Here is a 25,582-nt window from a genome sequence, read left to right as displayed (position 1 = left end):
GATGTAAACTTTGAATACCCTTGTAAATTTGTCAACTTCCATGTCAACGCTACCGAAGGCTTTGGAATCAACCAAATACTGAACTACACTTTCCCAGCGTGTATCTTATCACCGACACCCGACGCAGGTCTGTTCTCATTTCAGCGTCGACTGTGAAAAGCGTCGCGACGCCTGAACGCGCACAGGGACGCCGACGCCTCCTATAAAATAAAACCGGCTTTCGGATCGGGGCTTGTGTGTTTTCCAGTCAGTCAGTCATTCGGCAGCAGTCAGCTTCGGTGTTTAGTGAGGTGAGAAAGATTTTCTGGTTGTCGAAGAAACACGCGCCCACCTTTTCTTCCTAAAAATTGGATCTAATTGAAGCTTCATCCTGTTTCTTCCCCCTCTACTATTATCAGTGAATTTCACCTTAATCAAATCAACCAAAAATCAACAATGGCAGCCTGGGTCGGAAAGAAGTACAAGATGGACAAGTCCGAGGGATTCGATGACTACATGAAGGCTCTCGGTGAGTAGATTCCATTGTTTCAATTTTTTGCGGTACACGTGTTAAGGCTTGTTGCATCTTCCTCGGGGAGCCTTTCTGATTCCGGAAATCGATTTTTCTCCTGCTCATTCGGAAAGAAAGTGAAAATTAACAGCAATTTACTGGTGCACACAACGCACAAGGCCATTATGCAATTTGGACAACACAAAACGAAGTGATGTTCCGAAAGCTTCAATTACTCTTCATTGACCCTTTGCTCGGTCGGTCGGATGTTCTCCTTTAGAATTAACCCTCATTTTAGAGTTTATCCAAACTGGAGAAAAAAAAGTCCAAACCTCACATCGTATGATATCTTCGCAAGCTGGATATACATAGAGGACTTTGTTGCGTTTGCGCCAAAAAAAACCGGCCGGCATTTTTGCGTGTTCTTTTCATCTCATTTCTCATTTAAGATGGGTTGAATCGGAAGATGGAACGGCGTTTTATTTTTCGTCTCCTGCTGCTTCTGGCACGTAGTGCTTTTCGATTCCTTTTGCTGGCCTTGTTGTTCTGCAACGCAGTAAGGTGCGGTTTTTGCGTGTTTTCACCTTTTCTGGTATAAGTTTTCAAAACGTTGGATAAATATGTTTAGCTTCATAAAGTGTTCTTTTTTAACACTTCGAAATGTCACGTGTTTTTAACATGTACTCTAACTATTTGAGAAAACAAATTCCAGACACACCGAGAAAAGAAGAAACACATTCGCACTTCTTACAAACATTTCTGGCGTGATGTGCCTTGAGCAGCAAAATCAAAAGAATTCGTTCAGGGTCATTGAACTTTATCACGTTTTTTCGCTGTATCTCTTTCTGGGCGTCCATTCTGCCATACTTCCGAACTATCTAGCTTTGCCATAGATAGAAGAATCGACTGAAGATGGACGTAGAAATGCGTGGTGCATCCGACCCGAGTAGAAATGTTCCTATTGGATAATGTTTTCCAATTAAATAGACTTGTTTGTTTCAGCTGACTTGTTTGGTCTACTGGATAAGTTAATGGCTGGCTGGCCAAACTAAAGCAAATTTTTATCGTCCAAGTGCAGAGAATGTGGATGTAGTGGGGCAGTAGAAACTTCAAGCTTGGTTTAGTAGAATTTACATGTTTGACTAGAAAAGCTGATGATGAGTAACAAATCTAGGGTTAGTCATTTGTTGTTCAATAAACAATTAAAAGTTCTACATCATGCACTACTTTTTGTTAATCATTCTTTTGGTTCGAGTTTAATGATTAATGACAAATAGTTGTAACAAGTTAAATATCACAAGTTTATCAAATTTACTTTTTCTGATGTGCCAATAATTTTAAAGCATGATTTTGACTTGTTTTTAGTCCTGAGCACAAGTATGCGATAATTTTTTAAATAAAATGCTAAAAACCAATTAAAGAAAGGCATACAGACATTTTTGGCAACATTGCAGAAAAATACTAAGTTTCAAAAGTTTACATTTGAAACCGAGCATAAACTGACTTAAAGACAGCAAACAATTTAGTTTTTACGCTAAGAGATTAAAAAGGTATTTTATGGGAATTTGAAGTAAAATGTGGAAATATACAAACAAAAAAATCTGAGTGAATACATTCATAGACAGTCACGTAACCAAACGGTACATAACTTTTTTAAATAGAAGAATTCAAAGTTAACATTCGACTGAGTAAAGTGTATCGGAAGAAACTTAAAACTTTTATTTTTCCTTTCGGAACTAGTGCTGACTCTATACGAGTTTTAAAAGTTCAACATAGACGCTGAGGTTCTGTAACGAAATTCTGTGATTTTTAATGAAGTTAAGGAGAATACAAGGAAAGTATTTGCAAGAGAATCAACGTAATCACAATCCATTTAGACTGGAATATCTGTTATCTGTAATGCTCCATCTGCGCCATCACATGCATTGCAACATTACCGCAGTTCTGGCTGTCAAATTTCAGTAATAGTAGGAATGGTTTTTTTTCGTTTGGAAAATCATTTTGGTATTTTTTTCTTTAACGAAAGTCTACAGAATTCTGCATAACTCTTTAATTATTCATTTTTATTGAAAAATATCGAAAACATTAAAGCTTGCCGCCTGTCATGGCTTAGAGGATATCCTACAAGTCTTCTTAGCCAACGGTCATGAGATCGAATCTCGGCCATGAAATACATAGTCAGAGGACTGGCAATGATACAGGATTTGTCTTTGTATCGTGTGACCAACCTCTATTTGCGAAGTGTTAGTGAATCTCGTTTTTAATCTTTTTTCCTCAGATATAAGCTTTTTTAGCCTTGAGAGCATAGGATATGAAAGCTCAAATCTGAAAAAAATGCTCAAATCTGACAAAAAAAGCTTAAATCTGAGAGATGTACTCACACGGATTCTATATCATTGTAGCCCTGTGTACAGCGCACACTTTTTTTGTGTTGGTGGATTATTATTTGTAATGAATGAAAGTTATGCGCGTAGTGTTAAGTTAATGGATTCTCTTGCAATCGATTCGGCAGATCATATAAATAAGTTGGCGGAAGTTGGTTTTGAATGTATTAAATACTAACCCATTTGTAAATCAATCATTTTTTAGCACAGGAGCTTGAGTTCCATTCCATTAAAAGATAATCCCAGATCGACAATATAGCCTAAAAGTTTAATTCGATTTATTTCTTGTAGATATACATAATGTATTCATAATCATTTCCAAGAAATCAAAGGTTCCATGAGGCAAACACTTCAAAGAACACTATTTCCCAGGAAGCATATAGATTGCTGCTCAGATACAAATTAAACTTCTTCTCGATACTTTCAAATCTTATCATGCTGGTTTGCACATCTTAAAAATATCACCAGCGGGGCCGACTCAAGCCAATTTGAACAAATTCTCAAGGAATTCGATTTTGTTCCTATACATGTCTTAACTTTACCGACGGATTAAAAATAAGTAATAGCTTCCCTGCTGTTTTTTCAGCGAAATAACACCGAGAAAATGAAAAAAAAAGCATTCTTTCGCTGGTTTCCTAACCGAACCTTTTTTGTTGCTATATGCCAATTGTTTAAAACGAGAATATATATTTACATAGATATAGGATCTGAGTGAAACTGTATGTTTCCTTGAAGATTTATAAATAATTTGCTTAACACTAGGGCGCACAATTTATTTTCTTAAACAGAACAAGTATTAATTCGAACAAAGCCAAACCCATCTAAAGTCAGATAAATCAAGTCTGCCTACCTTCTAAAACCTTCAAGATTAAATGATTTAGTCTACAATAAGCAGTTGGCCATGGGAAAAATAGAGATCGGTCGTGTTTGTGACAGCTCCGCAAAAATTTTCTCATTCCATTTTTTTTAAACTGAATTTTTAAAATTAAAAACTCTAAATCGTACCATGTGAACAATGTGGACAGGAAGACTCGGAATAAATTTTAGAAGAAGTTTCTTCAAATTGAACCATGGCGCTATTACATGTTATGGAACTTGCTACCGGTAAACGATGCTCCGCGAAATCGGCCAACAGAAAAGCATCAAAAATTAAGTAGACGGGACTAAACTGGATAGAAGTTCGCTGGAAACGAAACCCGTTATTCTGCCTTGGTGAGTCCGTTCCGATTTTTTTGTTTTTTTTTTTTTATTTGAGTGATCTTACATCTTAGAAGAGCTTATATTCATTGTACAATCACTTTTGCCACTTGAACTGCATCGTGGAATAAAGTAGTCATAAAATTAAGTAATTAGACAAAATTTTGAGCAGGTTCGATCTCTACCGGATTTGTGGATTTTGTCCACAGGAACCCTATCATGTATAATTGTACACTAGACTGAGTCGATTTAGAGTCATTTTTCAATTTCTCAAACCCTGGGGTCTTAAAAGTTTCGTTTAGGTTCAAAACTCGTCCATGTTTTTTTTACAGAATTTTCAAGTAAAGTTAACATGAGTAAATTGAAACTTTTAGGTTTGTTTGGGAAAATTGAATATTTTGTGCTGAAAAATCAACATCATTTTGGTTTTTCTGTGAAACAGAGCCTGTTAATGGTTTTTTTTGCCATGAACTAAGTCATTTGTATCATGCACCTAGATTGAGAGTTTGGAGATCCAAGGTGATCTCCATGCCACATTTCCATTACCCCCGAAATCCAGCATGAGATTTGTGGTGGGATGACGTACAGCTGGTCTCCGCAAAACAAATCATCACATGTGCTTCCCTTTTTTTAATTGACTACACAGACTTGGCCGGCTTCATTATTGATTCGTTTGAAAGCAAGAGATCTTCAAAATTGTACAGTGAGATTGTATTGCTTGTTCCCTGCAATCTTCAATGGGTTCATAGTGCAATATTGATTATCTCGAGCTAATCACAGAGTGCAACAATTATGCAATTGGCCAAGAGGGGCCTCAGGTGGACCGTAGTAGATTGCAAGCTCAAGCTCTATCCATCTCAATCTAAATTTTTAATAAATTTGAACAAATTGGACCAAAGCTTGCATACAATCTTATTGCACAGAACCGAGACGAGTTTTTTCTGAAGATGGCTGTAAATCAGTAGGCGGAATACATAAATCAGTATTCAATTTCAATAATTAAATTGGTGTTTTTTGGGAAACATTAAGTAGTCTCCCCAGCCAACAATTTGGTAGGTATATCAAACGATATACGTACATCTTTTCGACAATAATCATCGTATATGACGTTTGAAAAAAGCATATACCTACCAAAAGTGGAGGCGATATACGTACGTGTTTTCGTTATTTTGAGATTTATGACTTGGACAACGGCATATAGGATCGAATTACGATGTTTGATTTCCTTTGGTACTTTATGTTGCATTGGTGGTATGTTGAACGTTGCATTAAACGAGTCATTTTATACACGTATACGTCACTGAGATGTTTGACTACCTTTATGCGATTTGTGCTTTACTTTTGTACGACTTGAAGCGATCTGACGATGGATTGGCGTTTTAAGTCACCCTCTATGCGAAGTGTGTTGCAGTCTTATACGATGTTCGGAGATTTGAACATCGATTCACAACTTAAGTCAAACTCTATAGGAGGTGTGTTGTACTTATGTACGATATGATGAAATTTGACATTCGAATGATTGTTTGAACGATACTTTATGCGAGGTGTGTTGTAGTCTTGTACGATTTGTACCAGTAAACGATTTTGGGAACCATATTACGTAGCATGTTGTGTGTACAATTGTGATTGAAATACGATTTTTGAGAATAATTTAAAATAGGTTAGGAAATAGCATATAAATATTAAAAACAAAATAAATATTCATTCCGAATACATCTCAAGTGAATTTTTATTGAATATGTTTATCTTCACATCCTTTACACATTTTTTTATCTCTCATTGTTTCGGCAATCTGAGAGGGAAAAGAACCCCAATTCTACTTTTCATGTTTCCCGTTTTTGTTATTCACGGATGACGGGGTAAGCATATAGACTTATCCGGGATTGTCTCCTTGGTGCATGCGTCTTTGCAGTTGGAAGGGCACCAATTTTATCAGGTCCAATCATGATTTCTGAAAAAGAGAAAGTTACATCATTTTTCGAGTAAACAAAATTTTTTATCTTTGTTGTTGAATTACATTTTCAAGAAATTCTTCGTATGTACGGATAATCGGAACTGCTATCATGAGGAGTGCATGAATTAGAAACGTCCATGGAAACCGCAAATTGATCATCATATTAAAGATGGTTAAATCGACACTTTTGGGACCTGCCTTTCTTAGTGGGGTTTCGTTTCACTATAGGATAAAACATAGAATAAATTTTTGAAAGTTATGGCTAAAATCTTGCATCTTCATCCAGCAACCAAACATCCAGCCAAAATCATCAAGCTGTTTTTTTACAATAATAGGTTGAAGTTGACAATTTTTGCAACGTCGGGCACAATCTCTAGCTGAAAAAAAAACCATTAGCCTGAATAGCTTGTCCTGTTTATCCAAGAATTTCTTACCAGATAACATTATAGCCTATCTTATTGCTGAAAAAATTGCCATATTTATTTCCTGCGAGTGGTTGGAATTTTGTCCGGTTGGCCATATCCTTATGATTATTTTCCAGGAACACTATTTTTTCTCAAATCGGCAGATCCAGGCTGCGCTTCCAACACCGCACACCCCACCCCCCTTCCCCCCAAACTTCGGAGATTATGAGGAATTTGAGAAAATTCATCTACAAATAGGAAAAAACAAAATTAAATCACTGGTAATAATCATTTAAAATGTTTTTTCTCCTCTTACCTTCAATTTCGAATCTTCCTCGGCAGCAAACTTCACAATCACCACAATGTCATCACTAGATCTAAAAACAAGAAACAGCTACATTTTTTGGTGCCGAAAAATTGAACGATGAAATTTGCCTTCGGTGATGAATTCTTCTGCTTCGTTGTAGTTTATTTTGAGCCACGCATCATTTTATGCGATGATGGTTGCACGATAAAACGCCGCTACTCATTTTAATACATTTAATACACCATATCATATTGAATTGTCATTTTATGTGATGATCGTTTAAATCTTTAAAGTGACTCACAAAACGACGTTTATGTGAGATACTTAACGAATCTGTCTGTAATCAATTGCGATTTCGATATAGAAATAATTTACGTGCGAATAAAATGCGAAAACTCTTTTGTGATTGATAAAAGATTTCATTTCGCATTGGTCGTACCAAATACGACTCCATCCAACATATCGATACAAAATCGTATATCATTTAGTTTCAACATCTTCTACGATGGAATTACGATATGGTAGAATGTTAAGTATACACAATTACGAATTCGAATTGAGTTGCACCCATATACGAGTTTGACGATGTTTTCTTTTACGATTTCATGTTGGCTGGGTCATCTCTCTAGATTTTTTTATTTATTATGAGGCCGGCTTGCTTAGGTAGTTGAACCCTAAGACCTTCGAATACCCTACACATCCTGCAAATATCAGGCTTACAAAATCTCATTGTACTGAAACCGTTCATTTTCTTCGGTTTCAAGAGATTATTCCTAAAATTTCATTATTCCGGTTTATGGGAAGCATAGATTTTTAGTAATTTTTTCTTTATTTTTTCGTTTTGAAAATAAAAGACAAATGTGGAGAAATAAATCCACTTGTGTAAATTGACTGCCCTATCTCTGAGTCACAGTTATAAATATAAAAGACAAATTTTATTTGTTGGTACTTATCCAAAAAGAATTAAAAATGAGATTGATTTGAGAAACCTGATGTAGGAAAAACGTTGAAGGTTAAAATGAAATTTTCTTTTTCCAAGCGATGTTCTGTGTATCTATTGACCCCTCTTTAACAGAAAAAAGTGACGTCCAATCAGTTATCACCTCTTGTTTGGTTGTATTATAAACCGCTTTGGAAGCTTGTTCCACAATTTCTAAGCAAGTTTACAACATAGGGTGTTTACACTTTACAGAGTAACCCATTTCATTTTTATTTTTTTGTATGAAGGTACTTTGCATCTGGTTTAAGTCCGTTCTGCTTAACGGTTTAGCTCGATGGAATGCCAAAACACACCGTGGACCGGACGTAAGCCGCGGCTAATTTCCATACGCTTGGACTTGAATTATGTATGTGCTAGAATCACGTATTGTGTGATATGGGGAAAAACAAACGTCATCGTTCTAGCTTCGTGCTTAGCGTGTCACCAAGTCATTGAACCTTCCCAAAACAACGAATGGTTTAACACATATTTAGACCTGGTAGGTTCCATTTTGCAATTGGTTTTGCAGGTTGGGATTTTTTAAACTTTCACATTTTTTAACTATTTCTTGATTTCTTTGAAATGAAAGTATGTCTCGATGAAAAAAAATAGGAAAAAATAGATTCTGACCGAAACCCCCGGGTGAAAATGTGCTAGTCTGAAAGACACCAGATAATTACAGTTTACAGTGCTGCACGGCTCATCAACTCAACCCTCGGGGTAAGGTGTGTATAATTTTTATTTACATGCCACTACTGGACCAGATAGCAATCAAAATCCGTAGTGCTGCTGCCCTATCTAATAGCAGCTCTCTCTCTCTCTCTCTTGGCAAAATGTGTAATCAAAATCCCCCAACAGATTCCACGGTTCGTTATCCACGGTCGGAAAGTTCTATAGATATCTACTAATAGACAAGTGGGAGCCATCAAAACCCGTACTTGGAATCGACCTGTGCTCCCGCATGTGTTCTCAGTAGAATCTCGACGGCCCCCATTCATCAAATCTTCAAAAAGGCGCGACGCGCCCGGGAACAACTCTCAGAAGAAAGTGAAAGGTTAATTTGATTAGCTTTCAGAAGCTGCTGGCCAGCAGCGCGTCGAACTGCAACCAAAGCTACCGCGAGCACCATGCGTGATAATTGAATCAAGAATCCATTATAATCCTCTGCCCGGGAGAAGTGACCCGCGCGAAGCTGAATGAAAATCTAACGAACTGCACCCCAACTTCTGCCAGGAAACGTTCCCGGACAATTTGGTTCCTCGGCCAAGCGGCGAACTGCAATGGGAACGGAATTCGATTAATTTATTACAATTGATCAATTGTTGCGTCGAAGCCTGGGAAGAAAGAGTCCAGAGTCCCCCACCTCAATCAAGTGCCGGCTGATAGAGAGACATTCAATTTCTTTTTTTTTTCTCGTCCCGAAGTCTTGCCGGTTCTTGTTAAGAGATGTCATTCAGCTCAGTTTCGGAGCTGTTTAACAGCTCAGCTGCATTTAAACGAGGAAATAAGAGCCCGATTATCATACAACGAGAAACAGGACATACTTCTGCTTATTACTACCGTATCGGTTATCTCACCGCGCCTTGTCCCACTTTGAAAAAAAGTGGGCTATCGCATTGGACACCTCTTGGCATTTGGTCAGGGCACAACGATCCCTCCATCTTGCGATACTGGTTCCATCAGACTAAAACGTGCAAGATGGTTTTTATTACGGATTTCCGCTTCTTTTAGCTTTAATTTCTTTTCCCCTCCCTCATGCTTCCTACCAAGTAACGCATAAGGTGCTAGGATGAACGTCGAGACGCGAGGCGTCGGGCGGGCGCGGCGTCTCGTTATGTATGCGTTTAGCGCGCAAAGTGCATAAAACGTGGTACGACGACGTCTGCAACATCAATTAAGGTTTTTGAGTAATTATTTCTTGCATGCCTATTTAGCCGTGTTGAGCAGGTTCGTGCATAATTGAACTGTCAGCTTCCGAGACGACTCAGCACAGTCGATTGAACTTATTGGGTCGAGTTGTTTAGGGTAATCGATTTCCGGATAAACTTGATTGCTTCCAACCTATTTCCGCGTTCTGAATTCTGATTCTAAATGGGAATTTCGAATTCTTATTATGAATCCAAAATAACTCCAAACTCTGATTCCAAAATGTGATTCTGTTTCTGAATCCTTATTTTCAATACTTTCTCTAATCTGCTGAGTCTCTAGCTTTCGAACATGAATGCAGCACCTCGACTCTAAATTCTGATTCCTAGGTTCATTATTAGCATAGCATAGCATAGCATTGGGTGACTACACACATCTTGCATTGGCTGATACAACTTAATCTTCAAAACCAGATACAGGAAATTCTACTATCTGATAAAATAAGTAAAGCATTAAATTTCCAAAAAAAAACGATTTCATCAAATTCCATTAAAATTACTATACAGTTTAGGCCGGTGCTGTCTCCCCATTCTTCCTGATTGGAGTCAACTCAAACGAGTTGCTACCAAATATTTTTGAAAATATTCGTCGCCTACAAGCAACACGCATCGCAGCAATCAGAAAAAAAATTACCGCATTTTCCGCCCATCGCAGTCTTGTACCTTTTTCTCTTGCTGTGGCCTAAAAATTGGGCTGCCCCACTGCATTGCTGTTTTTCCTTATTCTTCAGATCACTTTGTTTTTTCCTAAATTCATCAGCAATCGGCACTACGAAAGTGAAAATCAGATCACACCGGCAGCCATTTTTCTTTCCCTTCCTTCCAAGAACTATTTTTAAACCACCAATGACCCGAAAAGCTAGTTTTCCAAACTTCATTGATTACACTTTACATCAACGTTATCCTATGCAATGTGAAGAAATTTTAAGTACCTATCTATAATCAATAATTAAATATTTAAAGTAAGAAAGCGTTGACGGAACGCGCTACAGAAAAAAAACACAACCGTTCTCGTCCAAGGCCAACTGCGAATCTTCTCTTATTCTTAAATTCCTTATTACTCAAATATTTGCTTTCAAATAAAGAATTCAAAAGAGAATAATTAAACCATTAAAGTAACGAATTTAAAATATGTACTGAATATCGAACATGATAAAATGATAAGAACGTAACTTCTGAATTAAAGTTAAGAGGAATTTCCCAAAACATTATGGTGGCTTTTTCATGAGTCTTAAATTTCCTTCATGATTTTTGTATTGGAACTTAAAAGTATAAACAAGAACTTTATTTTTGAGATACACATTCCAGTGCATTGAATGAGTTTTTGATTTCACATAGGTAATCGACAAAGCTGTTCCACGTATTTGAACAATATAATCAGTTGTGATCTAAGTAAGAATCTAGAAAACGGAACTAAACTGATTACAAGATTAAAAATGTCCAACTCTCAATTTTAACTTTGACTTGGATTATCTAAATGCTCAATGATGCTGCTAAATCCAAGATACAAATTTAGCGAAAATAATCAAAATATGAAGTGACAAAACTCAATAATGCCTAGAGAAGACTACATTCAACAACAAACCTCGATTGCTAAATTATCAGCAAAACAAAAGAATGTTCAAATGTGTCGAACAAGTTTTTCAGCATAAGAAATTTTACTTCAAATATGATTTTCTCAGTAACTAACGTTTTTTAAAGTTTATTTAAGTAATTTAAACTTTTAAAAATCTTGCTCTTACCATAATCCAGAAGAATGCTATTCCAAATGAAAGCTGATTATAATTATCAGTTTATTGTTTATTGTCATGCGATTCTATAGATTTTGTTACACATCACCTCAAAAGAGATGGTGGTACCATTTAAATAAAACTGTAATTTCATAAAACGGAGAGTTGCTGAGTAGCGTCAACATGCGAATGTGAATGCAGAAATTTGTAGAGAGTGTTTCTGATTAACTGGATGTTTCTTGTTTTACTTGTTAAACAAAATTACTTGCCTGCTGGTCCAAAAGTTTCCAGCTACTTTTGACGTTTCGCTCCTCCTTAATGGACCTAAAATTTAATTTATTAAAAAGTTGATGAAGAATGGGAAATTGCACAATTACTAAATTTAATCTATGATCCCCTGAGGAGGAGCGAAACGCCGATAGTAGCTCGAAACGTTTAGACCAACTAACTGGAAGTTATTTTGTATTATTTTTCGTCGAAAAAAGTCGAGAGAAACAACAAACAAGAGAAAGTTTCTGCAATTGAGTAATTTGGAATGAGAACTCTCCTTTACAAAAATTCTAGAGGGTTGTATAATTTGATTTATAATTTTGATTTAATTCACTAAAAAAAATCCGATTTGTGGAATGCGAGCTGCCCTTTACAAAAATGAAATTTGTTTTCAACACAATAAATCATATTATAAATTCATAACTTTTCTCAACATTTTTTTAAGGATTTATGTATTAAAAAATAAATGTTCCATTAGGTCAAATCTGGATTCTGTGCCAAACTAAATGAAAAATACTTAAAATCGAGATTATATGGCCGGGGTTCGACCAGACCGAACTGAACGCCAAGTTGAAAAAAATTGAGTTATCTTTTGCAGCGGATGCGAAACATGATAAACTACCTGTCCAATGAAAATCAGAACATTTTTCCTATTTTTTCTGACTTTATTAGAAAATTTCAATGTTGCAGACAGTGGAAATGGCAAAAATGCGTTGCGCCAAAGTGAACTGAGAGCCACCTTAGAGGTTAAAAACAAAAGTCTGTTTCGGTAATGAAAACTGATTTTGTGCGAAACAATCTTATGTGTGTTGGTTTTTTTTCGATTCAAAACAGTTCTTCGGCTCGTCACGAATTAAAATCTGATAAATTAAATGATAAAAAACGTTCCCGTGGCCAAAATCTTAATATTTCGGATTGTAAGCAATTGTTAAAATTTCGCTCCGCCAGACTGAACCGAATCCCTTGAATTTTGTTTTCAAATTTACTCAAGGGGATGTTTGAGTTTTTAACATTTAACGATAAAAAATACTTTAATTTATTGCTTACTTTCGTTCAGAACGGAACCGGTAAGTAACAATCAAAGATATTCCGGATTTAAAAAGTGTGAAATTTGTATGGCTCGGTTCGCTCTGGCTCAACGAAAAAAAACATTTTCCAAGCATCAGCCATACTCGTTGGGTGCTCCTTGTAAAGCGCCTATTAGTAGGCTCTTACTTTTAGAACGAATTGCCCAGTCAAATGATAACGCATGGCAATTTTTTAAACATTTTTGTTCGACCAGAGTGAACTGGGTGCAAACATATTGCTATTAAAATTCAGTTTTCGGCTTAATGTGTAATCAGAAATCGACCAGTATAGCCTCAAAGGCTTTAAAAGGGTCTAAATGTGATGATAAAATGATTAAATGAGATATCTAATAGAATGGTATTAATTGGTAGGGCTGTGAACTTTGAACTCGATTTTCTCGAAATCAAGTTTATGGCGTTCAGTTCGGTCTGGTCGAATTGCGACCATATGTTACATTTGTTCACAGTTTGAGTACATTTAAAAAAATGTAAGTGAATCATCTTGTGTTCTTAAATTTTATTTGCGTATCATTATCGATTGATAAATCAATAAATCCTCTGAACATTTCAAAACTCTGAAATTTTTTAAAATGAAACCATTTGTTCAAGTATTGTCATTTTTTTGTAGATTTTGTATGGGAGCTCCACTTGGTAGAAACTATAAACGATTTATAAGGGACCATTCAAATATAACGTAGCGCTTTCGTGGAGGGGGGGGGGGTATAGCAGTTTGTTACACTGTGGATTTTGCTTACGTAGGGGAGAGGGGGTGTTGGAAATGCTCGAAAATTGCGTAACGTAATATTTGAACAGCCGCTAACCGGAGTGATACTGATTTTTGATACTCGCTACTAACACTTTTTACCGTGTTTTTTTTTCACCGACGCCTAAATTTTGAAAACGCTGCACTTCACTACCACCAGTTGCTCAAGAAAAGTCAGCATAAAAATTCTACCAATGCTTTTCTAACCACTCAGAACCGAGTCCTCCGTGACGTACTGAAGCCGTGCACAACAAATCACTAAGGATCAGATGGATCCACAGCTTCAGCAGACTTGGAACTAGACGAATTCCGCAAAATCGATCATCGCCATCTGCCAAAAGCTGTATTTTTCGCTTTTGGGGCTTTGGAGTAAAGAATACTAGCCTATCAAACTCACAAGCCTATACCTAAAGGGTGATACGGCCAAAATTTGGTCAAGGGAAAACGCGTGTAAATCGATGAAATCTTTTATTTAAAAAATCAAATTAAATTTCTTTTTCAAGTTTAATTAGTATAAAATTCAGTTAGGCTTCCGCTTTTCCAAATCTGAATTGCCGGGCCTTACGCTTAACCCCTGCCATCAGATTTTGTACAGCCACCTTGTCCACCTTCTTCGACGCAGAAAGCCAGTTTGCCTTGAACTGCTGCTCGTCCTTAGCAGTTTTTTGGTATTCTTTAGGTTCCGCTTGACAATAGCCCAGTATTTCTCAATTGGGCGGAGCTCTGGCGTGTTGGGAGGGTTCTTGTTCTTGGGAACCACCTGCACGTTGTTCGCGGCGTACCACTCCATGGCCTTTTCACCGTAATGGCAAGATGCCAAATCTTGCCAAAACAGTACGGAACAACAGCGTTTCTTCAGGAAAGGCAGCAGACGTTTATTCAAACACTCTTTCAAGTAAATTTCTTGGTTGACAGTCCCGGAAGCTATGAAAATGCTGCTTTTCAAGCCACAGGTACAGATGGCTTGCCAAACCAGATATTTCTTCGCGAGCTTTGACAATTTCATGTGCTTGAAAATATCTGCTACCTTTCCCCTTCCTTTTGCCGTATAAAACTCCTGTCCCGGAAGCTGCTTGTAATCGGCTTTGACGTAGGTTTCGTCGTCCATTACCACGCAGTCAAACTTCGTCAGCATCGTCGTGTACAGCCTCCGGGATCGCGCTTCGGCCGTCGTATTTTGTTTATCATCGCGATTTGGAGTCACTACCTTCTTGTAAGTCGATAGTCCGGCTCGTTTTTTGGCTCGATGCACGATTGTACAGGATACACCCAGCTTATTTACGGCATCTCGGAGAGAGAGGTTAGATTTTCGCTTGAAACTTCCGGCAACTCTCTTTGTCGTCTCAGCGGCTTCCGGTTTTCGATTTCCCCCCGATCGAGACTTCCTGACTGTCGACAAACATTCCCCAAACACTTTAATTACATTTGTAACGGTTGATTTGGCAACTTTTAGCGATTTTGCCAATTTTGCGTGCGAGTAGCTCGGATTTTCGCGATGCGCGAGCAAAATTTTGATACGCTGCTCTTCTTCCTTGGGCAGTATTTTGACAACTGAAGAGTGAATTCGAAAATCAAAATAGGAGCAACATTCTACACTCACACACCTTCAAAATGAGGGGTGTTCAGGTTTTTTAAATGCAAAATTGAAAGAAATACGTCAAGTTGACATTGACCAAATTTTGACCGTATCACCCTTTAAAGGGCCACCCGGAGTAGGTCATTTTGTAGGAAAAACTCTCATTCTCAAGATAAGGTACCGGAGATGACCCAAAAATGGCACTGATATAGGTCTGGAACGACATTAAATGGAAAAAGTGCCAGCGAGCATCGTCGGAGGAATCCACACCTGACTGAAGGAATGTAAATAGTGAGGTCGTGAGAGGCAAGTTTGAGCCAATCTTGATTTTTTATGGTTTGCCAATCCACTTAGTTATGTATTGTTTACGTGTGCAAATTTTTGTGACGTTTTGTCAAGTGTTTTTGAGATAGCGTCATATAAATAAGTTTTTCGAATTTTATTTTTCGCGCGCCGTCTATCAACCACCCTTTTTCAAAATCAAGGCCTTTTTTGATAACGTTTTCTGTTTTCTAAAGCTTTACCTTTGAAAAAACTCAAAGTTTTAAATTTGATTGAAGTTATGACAAATTTATCCCAAGTTATGGAAACCTACCAGGTACCCGCTAAATAGTTCATTTTGCTGTCCATTACGTTTTTTAGAGAGGGAGATCACTAGCAGTTCAAATATTTTGCGCACGGTTTGATCACCGTATTTTGTTTATTTTTCCGGTGGGCAGCTTTTCGACCTTCTTGAAATGGAATCTGATCTGTTAATTACTCAGCTATTGCTTACATCTCATTTTTTGCATCAATAAAAAATAAGGTGTGGAACAAAAGTTTTGATAAAGCCTAACCTTAGTCAATTCATCGGCATTATTGGTTGCATGATGCCGGATATACCTACATACGATATGACTTACCAGAATTAAATTTATTCACTTAATTCGCAAAGTCAAGCATTTGAAAAAAGTTTAGATTGACAAGAAAAGCAATTTTTGGCGATGAAATTTCGTCGAAGTGAAATTCTAGTTTAAAACTTCAATATTCGTAGGAGTTGCTACTGGAAAAAGGTTATAATTGCTATTTATTTTATATTTTTTATATTTACTCGTAAAACAAAAAGCATTTGGGAGTTTCTTATTCATAACTTTTATCAAAAGGGAAATTCAAAGAAAAAAAAAAGAATACCAAGGTTTCGACTAATAAACTTAAAAGTGTTCACTTACAATTATGGGAGAGAAAAGCAATCCTAAAGCAATTATAAACCGGCGACCATTAGTCGCACTCAAACCCCCAACCATAAAGGTTACCCCCGTCTGGACGTCTACAGAGACGACATGTTTAAATTGTAAACAAGTCAAAAATAGACGAAATTTTTCAAACGGTCACACGTGTCAATTGAGGTTGCAAAAGTGCTCACCTTTTCGGAAACACCTGTCTGGTCATAAGTGATGCATTTGTGATTTAAAATCAATATTTGAGTGTTTGTCCGCAGAAAAAAAAGGTATGACGCTTTCGACTTTTGGAAAAATCCAGCCTCAAAACATTTGCCCATACCCCGTGTGTAAAGTGACACTGCATCAACAACGACAACAAAACCCGGCAGCAGATGATGGCAGGAAGGCGATTGCATAATTGATTAAGCCCTCGGTACGCCATCTCGGGTTTAGTATTACCTACAAGGTACCTACTCGGAATGCAGTTGTTGTGATGAAGGAACCGAGCCGTAAGTGATTTCTCCTTTTTTATCTCGGGCTGCACAGCAAGTGCATATTATGTATGTACAACCAGATATACTTACAGTACCGTTCAGAATTATAAATAAATGCATTGTTCTGCGTTATATAGACCAACTTTCACACCACTATGGCCCGAAGACACAGTAATTCCACGAAAATCGGACTTTTTTAGCATTTACAATTCAAACTGCAATATCTCGAAAACTACGTTGAAATTTAAAGCAAGCATGTTTGAAGTTCTTGAAAGTTCTATCGCGGGTAATAAAAAAAACATCGCGAAGTTCCAGGGTTTGACCGTGCTATGGGATTTCTATAGACTTTTGGACGGTTTATGAACACACTATTAATGCAAAAAGTTTAAAAAAAAATATCATCAGAGTAAAAAGTTATGTGGATTCAAAGTCGCAATAAAAGTGCGCGTGCTTCCCATTTCTATAGAAATATGAAAGGCAGGTACTGTCTGTATACCTCGTCGAGAAAAGTACCTTTTTTTTTAAATATCCAACAACAGAAACGACACGTCGAAGGCAAACTCACTTCAAGTTACGAGGAGCGGTTGAGTTCTTATCAGCAACTTGGATAAAAAATAAACCGTATGCTAATCAACGCAACGGTAGCGCTTAGCTATCGATAAAAGCGTAATCAGAAATTAGGATTTGTCGGGTTATGAGAGAATTGGAGAACAAGCGTTCAGTATTTGTCACCACGGCTGTGTTACGTTATTTATGACCCTGCAAACTCACGGGAGGTGACATATTTTTGGCTGACGGATTTATTAAGGTTTAACCAATAACGAAACGCACACAGAAAGCGAACGAAGCCGCTCGCTTGCCCTTGCACTTGGAAGCCTTATCAATTTGTTTTGCCTTTGCTTTATCTCTGTTGATGGTGTTCGATTACGACGGGCATTAGTGCTGAATTTTGGTCTGTGTACCTACAACATCGATGAGCGATTGAAAGATAGGTAGCTGAAGGAAGGGGCCTTACTGTGAGAACTGATTTTGTTTGTTTTGTAAAATTTATATTACACTTTTAAGGATTTTTACTAATTAATGATTACCTTTATGAAGAGATTAATTCCCGTAATGTATGTTTGTTATGACATCTTAAGATTATTAAAATTTATAAATGGATACCAAGTTAGAAGGAATGAAAGATGGTGAAAACGAGCGGGTAGAATTTTATTTAGAAGCATTATCATCACATATCAAATGTTTTGTTCCGCACGGGTCAACTACTATGCAGTGATAGATAAAGATAGAGTTGCATCTACAACCACACATTAGTAGGCCTTGCAGTGCGAGCGAACTAAAACCGTTTTTGAAATATTTGAGAAAAACGAAGCGGCAAATCGACTGCCTAGTGTATCTGATAGAACAATTTTATTTATAAAAAATTAGCATCCATTTATTAAGATTTTTTAACTATATCAATGCATTTTTCTCAAAGACAAAATCATACCAATAACTGCTTAAAATTACTGATGCTTAAGGAACGTTCAAATCAAGAAAACATATTTCTTGTAAAACTTTTCTGTGAGAGAAAACCTTGATTGAAATTTATAGCCTCAATAGTTCTCGTCTACGGTTATTTAAAGTGACGTCATATCAGTTACATCTTTGAGTCAAGACGGAAATTCCCTACTCCCTATACGTTTCATTGTTATAAATAATGAAATACGTTTCATTGTTATAAACAATGAAACGTATGAACGACCCCCTATCCTCCTATCTTCCTAATCGAAGGGAGAGGGGTCTCAAACCATCAAATCTCGCGTGAACTTTCATTACGTCGTATGAAACATCTTAAGAGTTCACAGAAAACTGCTGCAAAATTGATCAAAGCAATTCATAAATTTGTATTTCATGTATAGAATATGTTATCGGGACTACAAATATTCTAAAATATAAACAAAAACAGTTGATCTCTCAATTACAGCAAAAAAAAACGATTATATTCGAAATTAACATCCTTTTGTCCCTGAAAAATCTTCTCAAAGGCTTACAAAAGGTTTAACCGAAGATTAATCAGCCCCTTTTTTCGAGCGCGAGACATCATTGTCAGTCATAATACGTATCCGTTTAGCAATTAATATGGTTGACTCGTTCTGAGACGTAAATACGGTTGAATCAAACAACAAGTCCCGGGAAAAAAAAAAGAAAAATTTTTAACACTTTACTGCATACAAAACTTTATTTAAAAAAAAAAAATGTAACTTTTTTTTAACCTCAACAGAAAAACTGAAATTCATTAAAACGTCAATTTCACACACCCTAGTGAGAATGCTGTGATATAGCGTGTTTTTTTTTTATTCTTAATTTGCTTTCGTCCAAATAAAAAAAAACGATTTTCGAGTTATTTCATACGTACATAGTTGTGCGCAATGTTTACATGCAGCTGTCATTTTGTTATCCCTTCTGGATTGGCTTCACTCGGATCTTTACATCCGGATTGCCTTTTTTCGTGTCCGGATTGCACTGGCCAGCAGATAGTGGGATTTTGCTTGGCTGAGAGATTCGAAATCGCAGCAACAATAATTTTTCCAATAACTTCGACTGTTTTGATTTCAGCCACAGGCAGCTGTTCGTTGTTTTGACCACATCGGTAACAGTATTGGTGAACTTCTTCCAACACTAACTTTATTCTCAAGGCGTATCCGTCTGTTTTCGTGCGCAACTAGTTTGCCACTAGAACAATAAATGAGCCACTGGGTGAAAAATAAACACGCTAATAGATAGTAGGTTAGTATGTTATGAGGACCAAACCGAATAGCGACAGTTTTACTAGCGACATTTGTTACTAGCGAGATTCCTGTCATTCGCAGGTTTGATATTCAAATTTTCGAAGGTGATGGAAAGAATTAGAGAAACATGAGGTATCAAAGAATCAGAGCGGAGATTGCAGGTTCAAGTCCTGCCCGTGAGCCTTTGTATCTTTTTCGAAAAATTCATGATATTTACGGCTTATGTTCTTTCGTTCTTTGATACCTCATGCAAGGTTGCCGTAATACCAGAAAAATCTATAATTTCAAAGAATTTTGAGCTAATTTTTGTTGTTGGGAAAAAGTGGTAGAAATATTGACATTTTGAAAATTTCATCAATGCAAAATGTTTTCAAGATTTTCTATTTCAGCCGTCGTGTTGTTAAAAAACTTGTTTTTGCGATTGTATCCCATTTACCCGAAAATCATTGCCCAGAATGAATTTTTCTCAGAATGGAAAATACCCGAAATCAAACCCCAGAATGAACCATTTCCCAGAAAAAAATTCCCCAGAATGCACCATTTACCAAAATTTTTTTTCCCAGAATGGACCATTTCTCAGAATTTTTTTCCCCAGAATGGAACATTTACCAGAATGGCACTAATCCCAGATTTTTCCCCTAGTATTTTTATTTGTTTTTTTTTTCTAATGAATTCTTGTATATTTCATATGATTCGAAATTATTTTTTTCAAAATTATTTTTTAAATGAAACTACGACTTTGAAATTTTCCAACTAAATTTATTTTAGAACCAATATTGTGATTTGTTTATGGTTAGGGTACTTTGATTGATTCAATGCTTACCATGGTCCTTTAAAAATCCGTTTTGGTATCCGACTCCTCACGCTGCGCGTTCGAACTTGAAAGACGTTTTGTCCTTCACGCTGTCGCGTGGCGGACGGGGCTAAGGGATCACCCCTAGCTTTCACGCAGACCTAGGAAGCCCCGGCAGACCTAGACCCATGTCTTAGGGCCACCGCTTCCGACGGCGGGTCGGCGGCCTCCTCGGATTTGGGAGCTTCGGCGGCTTTGTGCCGCCTCAGCCCCTTCATCCTCGTTGGTTGCGGCTTTGCCGCAAAAGAATAAAATTATAAAACCCCATTTTTTTGAAGCAATTCCTATTTTTTTAAATAATTTCTAGTAAGGATAAATGTTTTCAATTTTCTGGGAAATGGTTCTCCTGGCGTTAAAATTTCTGGTACATGGTTCATTCTGGTGAAAAAATTTCTGGGAAATGGTACATTCTGACGAAAATTTTTCTGGGGAATGGTTCGTCTGGTAAAAAAAATTCTGGGGAATGGTTCTTTCTGGCGATTGGAATTCTGGGGATTTTTCATTCTGGGCAATGGTTTTCGGGTAAATGGAGTACAACCGTTTTTGCATGGCAAAATTTTCAAAAAAGCACAAAGCAGTGACGAAATTTCTACCACTTTTTCCCAACACCAGTGAACTTGCTCTCAGGTACAAAGATGTACCAAGATATAGTATTAATTTGTTATTCTTTTTTTAGTCCAGTAGGCAATTTCAATGTAGTACACAAACATTGGTCACGTTATTTACCTACTGTTGGTTTTGCCAAGGTTCTTAGATACACTAGGTTCTCCGACTTTCACAGTAAGTAGGAGAGGAGTGAGCGGGGCTCTCAATGAGTTTGTTTATTTTTTGCTCAGCTTTTCTGTGGTTTGTTGGTAAACAAACTTCATGAGTTCCGCATAGTTGCATAGCCTACATAGCCAAAATGGCTGAATCGGGAATTCGTTATTCGGGAACACCTCCTGAATATATACCCACCTTGGGTTTTGCTTAGACCAGCAACCAGGAAGGTTCCTATTATGGTTTGGGACCCCTCCCCCTAACTGGGGGGAGGGGCCTCCCAAACAAAAGACAATTTTTTGCATAACTCGAGAACCAATCAAGCAAATGGTATCAAATTTGGCATGGGATGGTATTTGGGAACGAAGAATATTTCAATGAATATAAGGTACTCCTCCCTCCTTTCAGTGGGGTGATAGGAAGGGGGGAGGGGGGCTACCTTACAATTTTTTTATAACTTGAAAGCTAATCAAGATATTGGAACCAAATTTGGCATGGGAAGGTATTTTGATACTAAAAATATTTCAATGATTATTTGAGACCCCTCCCTCTTTGCAGTTGAAAGGGGGGGGGGGCCTCTTTCATATTTTTTACATAACTCAAAAACTTATAAAGCTAATGGAACCAAATTTGGCATGGGAAGGTATTTGGATACGAAAAATATTTCTATGATTTTTTGAGACCCCTCCCTCTTTCCAGTAGGGAGATATAAAGGGGGGAGGGGCCCTCTTTAATAATTTTTTACATAACTCAAATACTAATCAAGCAAATGGAACCAAATTTGGCAAGGGCGGATATTTGGGAACGTGACATGTTCTAATGATTCTTTGAGACCCCTTCCTTCTTCCAGCGGTGAGAAAGGAAAGAGGGAGAAAAGTTTCATAGAATTTTCATTGCATAACTCAAGAACTACAACAGCAAATGGAACCAAATTTGGCATGGAACGATATTTGGGTACAAGAAATGCTTCTAAGAATATTTGGTATCCCTCACTATTTCAAAAAGGTGGATGAAAAGGGGGGAAGAGTACACTTTCAGTTTAACTGGAGAGCTGATCGAGAAAATTGAACTATATTTGGTATGTGAGGGTATTTGGAAACGAGAAATGTTTCTATTATAAGTTGAAGCCCCACTTTTTTCAGCGGAAAGATATTAAGAGGGCAAGGGGGGCTACCATACAATTTTTTTGCATAACTTAAGAAATATTAGAGCAAACAGAGCTGACACACCATCCTCCTCCAGTGAGTATGTATATAGGAGGAGGGAGGTAAACCCAATACAATTTTGTTAGCGTAAGTTCTCAATTTATGCTAACGAAGCCAACCAATGGAAACAAATATGGCATAAAAAGGTACTTGGTTACGAGATATGTTTCTACGATTGTTATAGACCCTTAACAGTGTAGAGAGGAGAAAACAGGAAGGGATTCCATATAAATTTTGTTGTAAAGCTTGAAAAATTATCAACCAACGGAACAATATTTGATACAAGAAAATTTTTGGGAACGAAAAAAATGGGTATGATTATTAAAGATCACGATCTCCATTCAGCAGGGGGAAGGGAAGGCCAGGGGGGGCGGGTGGTTTCTCTTAACAGTTTTTTAGCATAAATCCAGAACATATCAAGCAAAAACAACCATATTTTATCAGTTGGATTGTTTGCGTACGATTTTTTTGGAACTCTCCTTTTTTAGAGCGAAGCCCAAAGAAACAGATTAAAATTATTAGATCTTCAACACAAATCAAGATTCAGAATATTAGTATAAGTTATTTTTGTGTAGCAATCCGAAAATCCAGCTGCAGCTCTCATTTTATAGCGGTTACTTATGAATTATGTTATATTTTGATTTCAAATAATGCCAACAAAACAATGAAAAATTTGAATAAATTCTGAATCAAAGCAATCGAAAGATTCCTTTTAATTCAACCACGGTAAATGAAAAGTTCATATACCAGTATTTCGATAGCAACTTACTACCACAGACTAATAATAATAATTAGTCTGTGTTACTACCTTCTTTAATAAATTCTGAAAATATCATTCGATTTTGAAGGGTGTAGCAAAGCACACCGGGTCAGCTAGTAGAAAATATTTGAGAAGTATTTGAATGAAAATTCTTAACATGAGACCAATGTGGATTATCTGTGAGCTAGGATACTGGTACTGAATCAAGCAGAGGTTTGCCACGACCACTTCATAAATTTGACTCTACTGATACTGATTCTAAGTTCTGATTTGAATTCTTGTTCTGATTCTGAATTAAACTGAGCATTTAATTATATTATGGATTATTATTCCAAATTCTAAGTATGACTTCAGTTTCTGAGTTCAGATTGCAAATGCGTATTCAATTTATTTATTTTAAATTCCATTTTGATTTCCGGCTTCAATAATCTTGAAACGAGTCGGGTTTTGAATTTGATCGTCTTGAACTTGAAGATTCACAGGTGACCTGTTCAGTTTTAATAACAAAGTGAACTGATTAAGTGAGCACAAAACTAGTTTTTTTCCCAATGATGGGATCAAAAGATAATTTAATCAATTCGGGGTGTATCTTACTTAGAAACATGCATTACAACAAAATTACTTAACTGATTCTGACAGCACCGGTTTAAATGAATTCCGATTTAATCGACAAAAAAGTCAGCAAATTTGACCTTTCCTCCGGAGCAGGATTTAAAAGTTCCGTAATCAGCGATAAGTGCTATCAGCACAACAGCAAACCGCCCGCTTCTTGTTGTTATGGTTTTTCTTTGCTTCGAATGTTCGATAAGGTTAAGCTACTGCATCGCGCTTCGACTAACCCCCGCTGGATTAATTTGTGCTAATGCGCTATTTTTGTTCGGTTTCCTCTTATCATCCATCCACAGGTGTCGGAATGGTGCTCCGCAAGCTGGGCAACAGCATCTCGCCAACGGTCGAGCTGATCAAGGAGGGAGATGAATTCACATTCAACACGTCCTCAACCTTCAAGAACACCACCATCAAATTCAAGCTGGGTGAGGAATTCGAGGAGGAAACCGTCGATGGTCGCAAGGTCAAGTCGGTGTGCACCCTCGAGGGCGACAACAAGCTGATCCACGAACAGAAGGGCGAAAAGCCAACCACGATCATCCGCGAGTTCACCGACACCGAATTGACTGCCACCATGACCGCCGGAAGCGCCAAGTGCGTGCGACACTACGTTGCCTGCTAAATGTCCTCCGACCTGATGATGTTGATCCGTTACTCTGAGTTCCGAAAACCGCGCATGCCTTCACAAATGTCAGCGTGATCGCGCCGAAAACATAAACGACACAACAATCCAACTTCCCCCTAGTCACACATCTCGTCGTTGCACCACCCGATAGAGCAATCGATGTCGATCGATCGGCGTAGTCCTCGCGGCAGTCCAAACAACAACAACAAACCTCGCGTGTTGACCACGAAGAACAAGAACTCACGGGGCAACGGATCGCCAATTTCTTCCGAGAGCCAGCAAGCATGCAAGCAAGCAACCAATCCAGACTCACACAAACAGTCGTGTAACACAATTCCATTCGATATATTAGATTAACATATATATCATTGTAACCTCCCTTCATTTAATTACATACATACTCTCAACGTATAAGAAGAAGACATCACTCAAACAAACAAACAAAAATTTCCTTTATTAATTTTTTTCTTTCGGTTTTTTCTTTGATTAGAAAAATTTCCATATGATAAGCGTTGTTGAACAAACTTTGGAATTGTTTTAAAAATCCAGCATTTTGTAAAGAATAATAATAAACGATAAAAACTTTGAACTATATGATTTGTTTTTGTTTTTTTATTTCCCTTTCATACTTAGTTTATTTTTTATATTTTAATACATCAACTACCATTTCAACCATCCGGATCGCTTACCTACCACCAATGTGTGTTTTGACAATTTTGTGAACAGGTTTCCTAATACACTAATCAAAATAATGCAAACGTACAAAAAACAAGCCCAGCTTATACATAACTAGACGGTTATGTGCATGTGGCGGGACGCAAATACACAACAGCGCTCTATTGCTTATTTGAAAGAAAGAATTTCAATAAATCGGGATTTGAAGTGGAGAAGGGTTTTTGTGTTTGATTTGAACTGACGACTAAACCAATAATATGTTAGACTGCGAGACGAATCCTTGAACACTTTTGAAAAAACAGGGTGTGCTCCCGCCGCTGAAATTGAAACCGTGTTCATCGTTGCAAGGTTACCTAAGGCCATCACAGTTCCGATCTCACTCTCAACAATTTACCCCCTAGAAGAAGGGAAAGATTTCAGCGATCAAAATGTCTTAGAAGTTTCTTGATATTGTAGCATCCTTGCTATCTCCCATCAATTCCAAATTCCCAATCATAAAAGTCTTATGAGTAAAAAAAAACCCATGAGTCTGTTAAACGGATTTCACGGTCATAAAACAATTAAGTATTTTGCTTCACGACGCGCG

At 37.3% G+C, this 25,582-nt stretch overlaps 1 protein-coding gene and 1 long non-coding RNA gene across 3 annotated transcripts; one reads left to right on the top strand and one right to left on the bottom strand.

Moving 5' to 3' along the window:
* Positions 1-144: 144 nt before the first annotated feature.
* On the top strand, positions 145-24,915 carry LOC129751177 (probable fatty acid-binding protein). Of its 2 annotated transcripts, none has more exons than XM_055746530.1 (3): positions 145-290; positions 399-508; positions 23,993-24,915. In XM_055746530.1, exons 2-3 carry the CDS (start codon positions 436-438, stop codon positions 24,316-24,318), a joined length of 399 nt encoding a protein of 132 aa, XP_055602505.1. In that variant the 5' UTR covers positions 145-290; positions 399-435; the 3' UTR covers positions 24,319-24,915. The 2 variants fall into 2 exon arrangements, with proteins under 2 accessions (XP_055602505.1, XP_055602506.1); XM_055746531.1 differs by having other exon boundaries at positions 249-290; positions 364-508.
* On the bottom strand, positions 5,793-6,612 carry LOC129751178 (uncharacterized). Its single transcript, XR_008738636.1, has 3 exons — positions 6,460-6,612; positions 6,089-6,402; positions 5,793-6,022 (listed from the first exon to the last, which is right to left on the bottom strand). It is a non-coding gene; the product is annotated as an uncharacterized LOC129751178 (long non-coding RNA).
* Positions 24,916-25,582: the final 667 nt, after the last annotated feature.

The sequence above is a fragment of the Uranotaenia lowii genome, chromosome 3, assembly GCF_029784155.1.
Source record: "Uranotaenia lowii strain MFRU-FL chromosome 3, ASM2978415v1, whole genome shotgun sequence".
Classification (NCBI taxonomy): Eukaryota; Metazoa; Arthropoda; class Insecta; order Diptera; family Culicidae; genus Uranotaenia; species Uranotaenia lowii.
The sequence above is the reverse complement of the archived record's forward strand: the minus strand, read 5'-3'. Positions and strand labels throughout refer to the sequence as shown.

Coding starts and splice junctions, on each gene's coding strand:
- LOC129751177 (XM_055746530.1), top strand. CDS start 436: ATGGCAGCCTGGGTCGGAAAGAAGTACAAGATGGACAAGTCCGAGGGA. Junction 509..23,992: donor TGACTACATGAAGGCTCTCG/GTGAGTAGATTC, acceptor ATCCATCCACAG/GTGTCGGAATGGTGCTCCGC.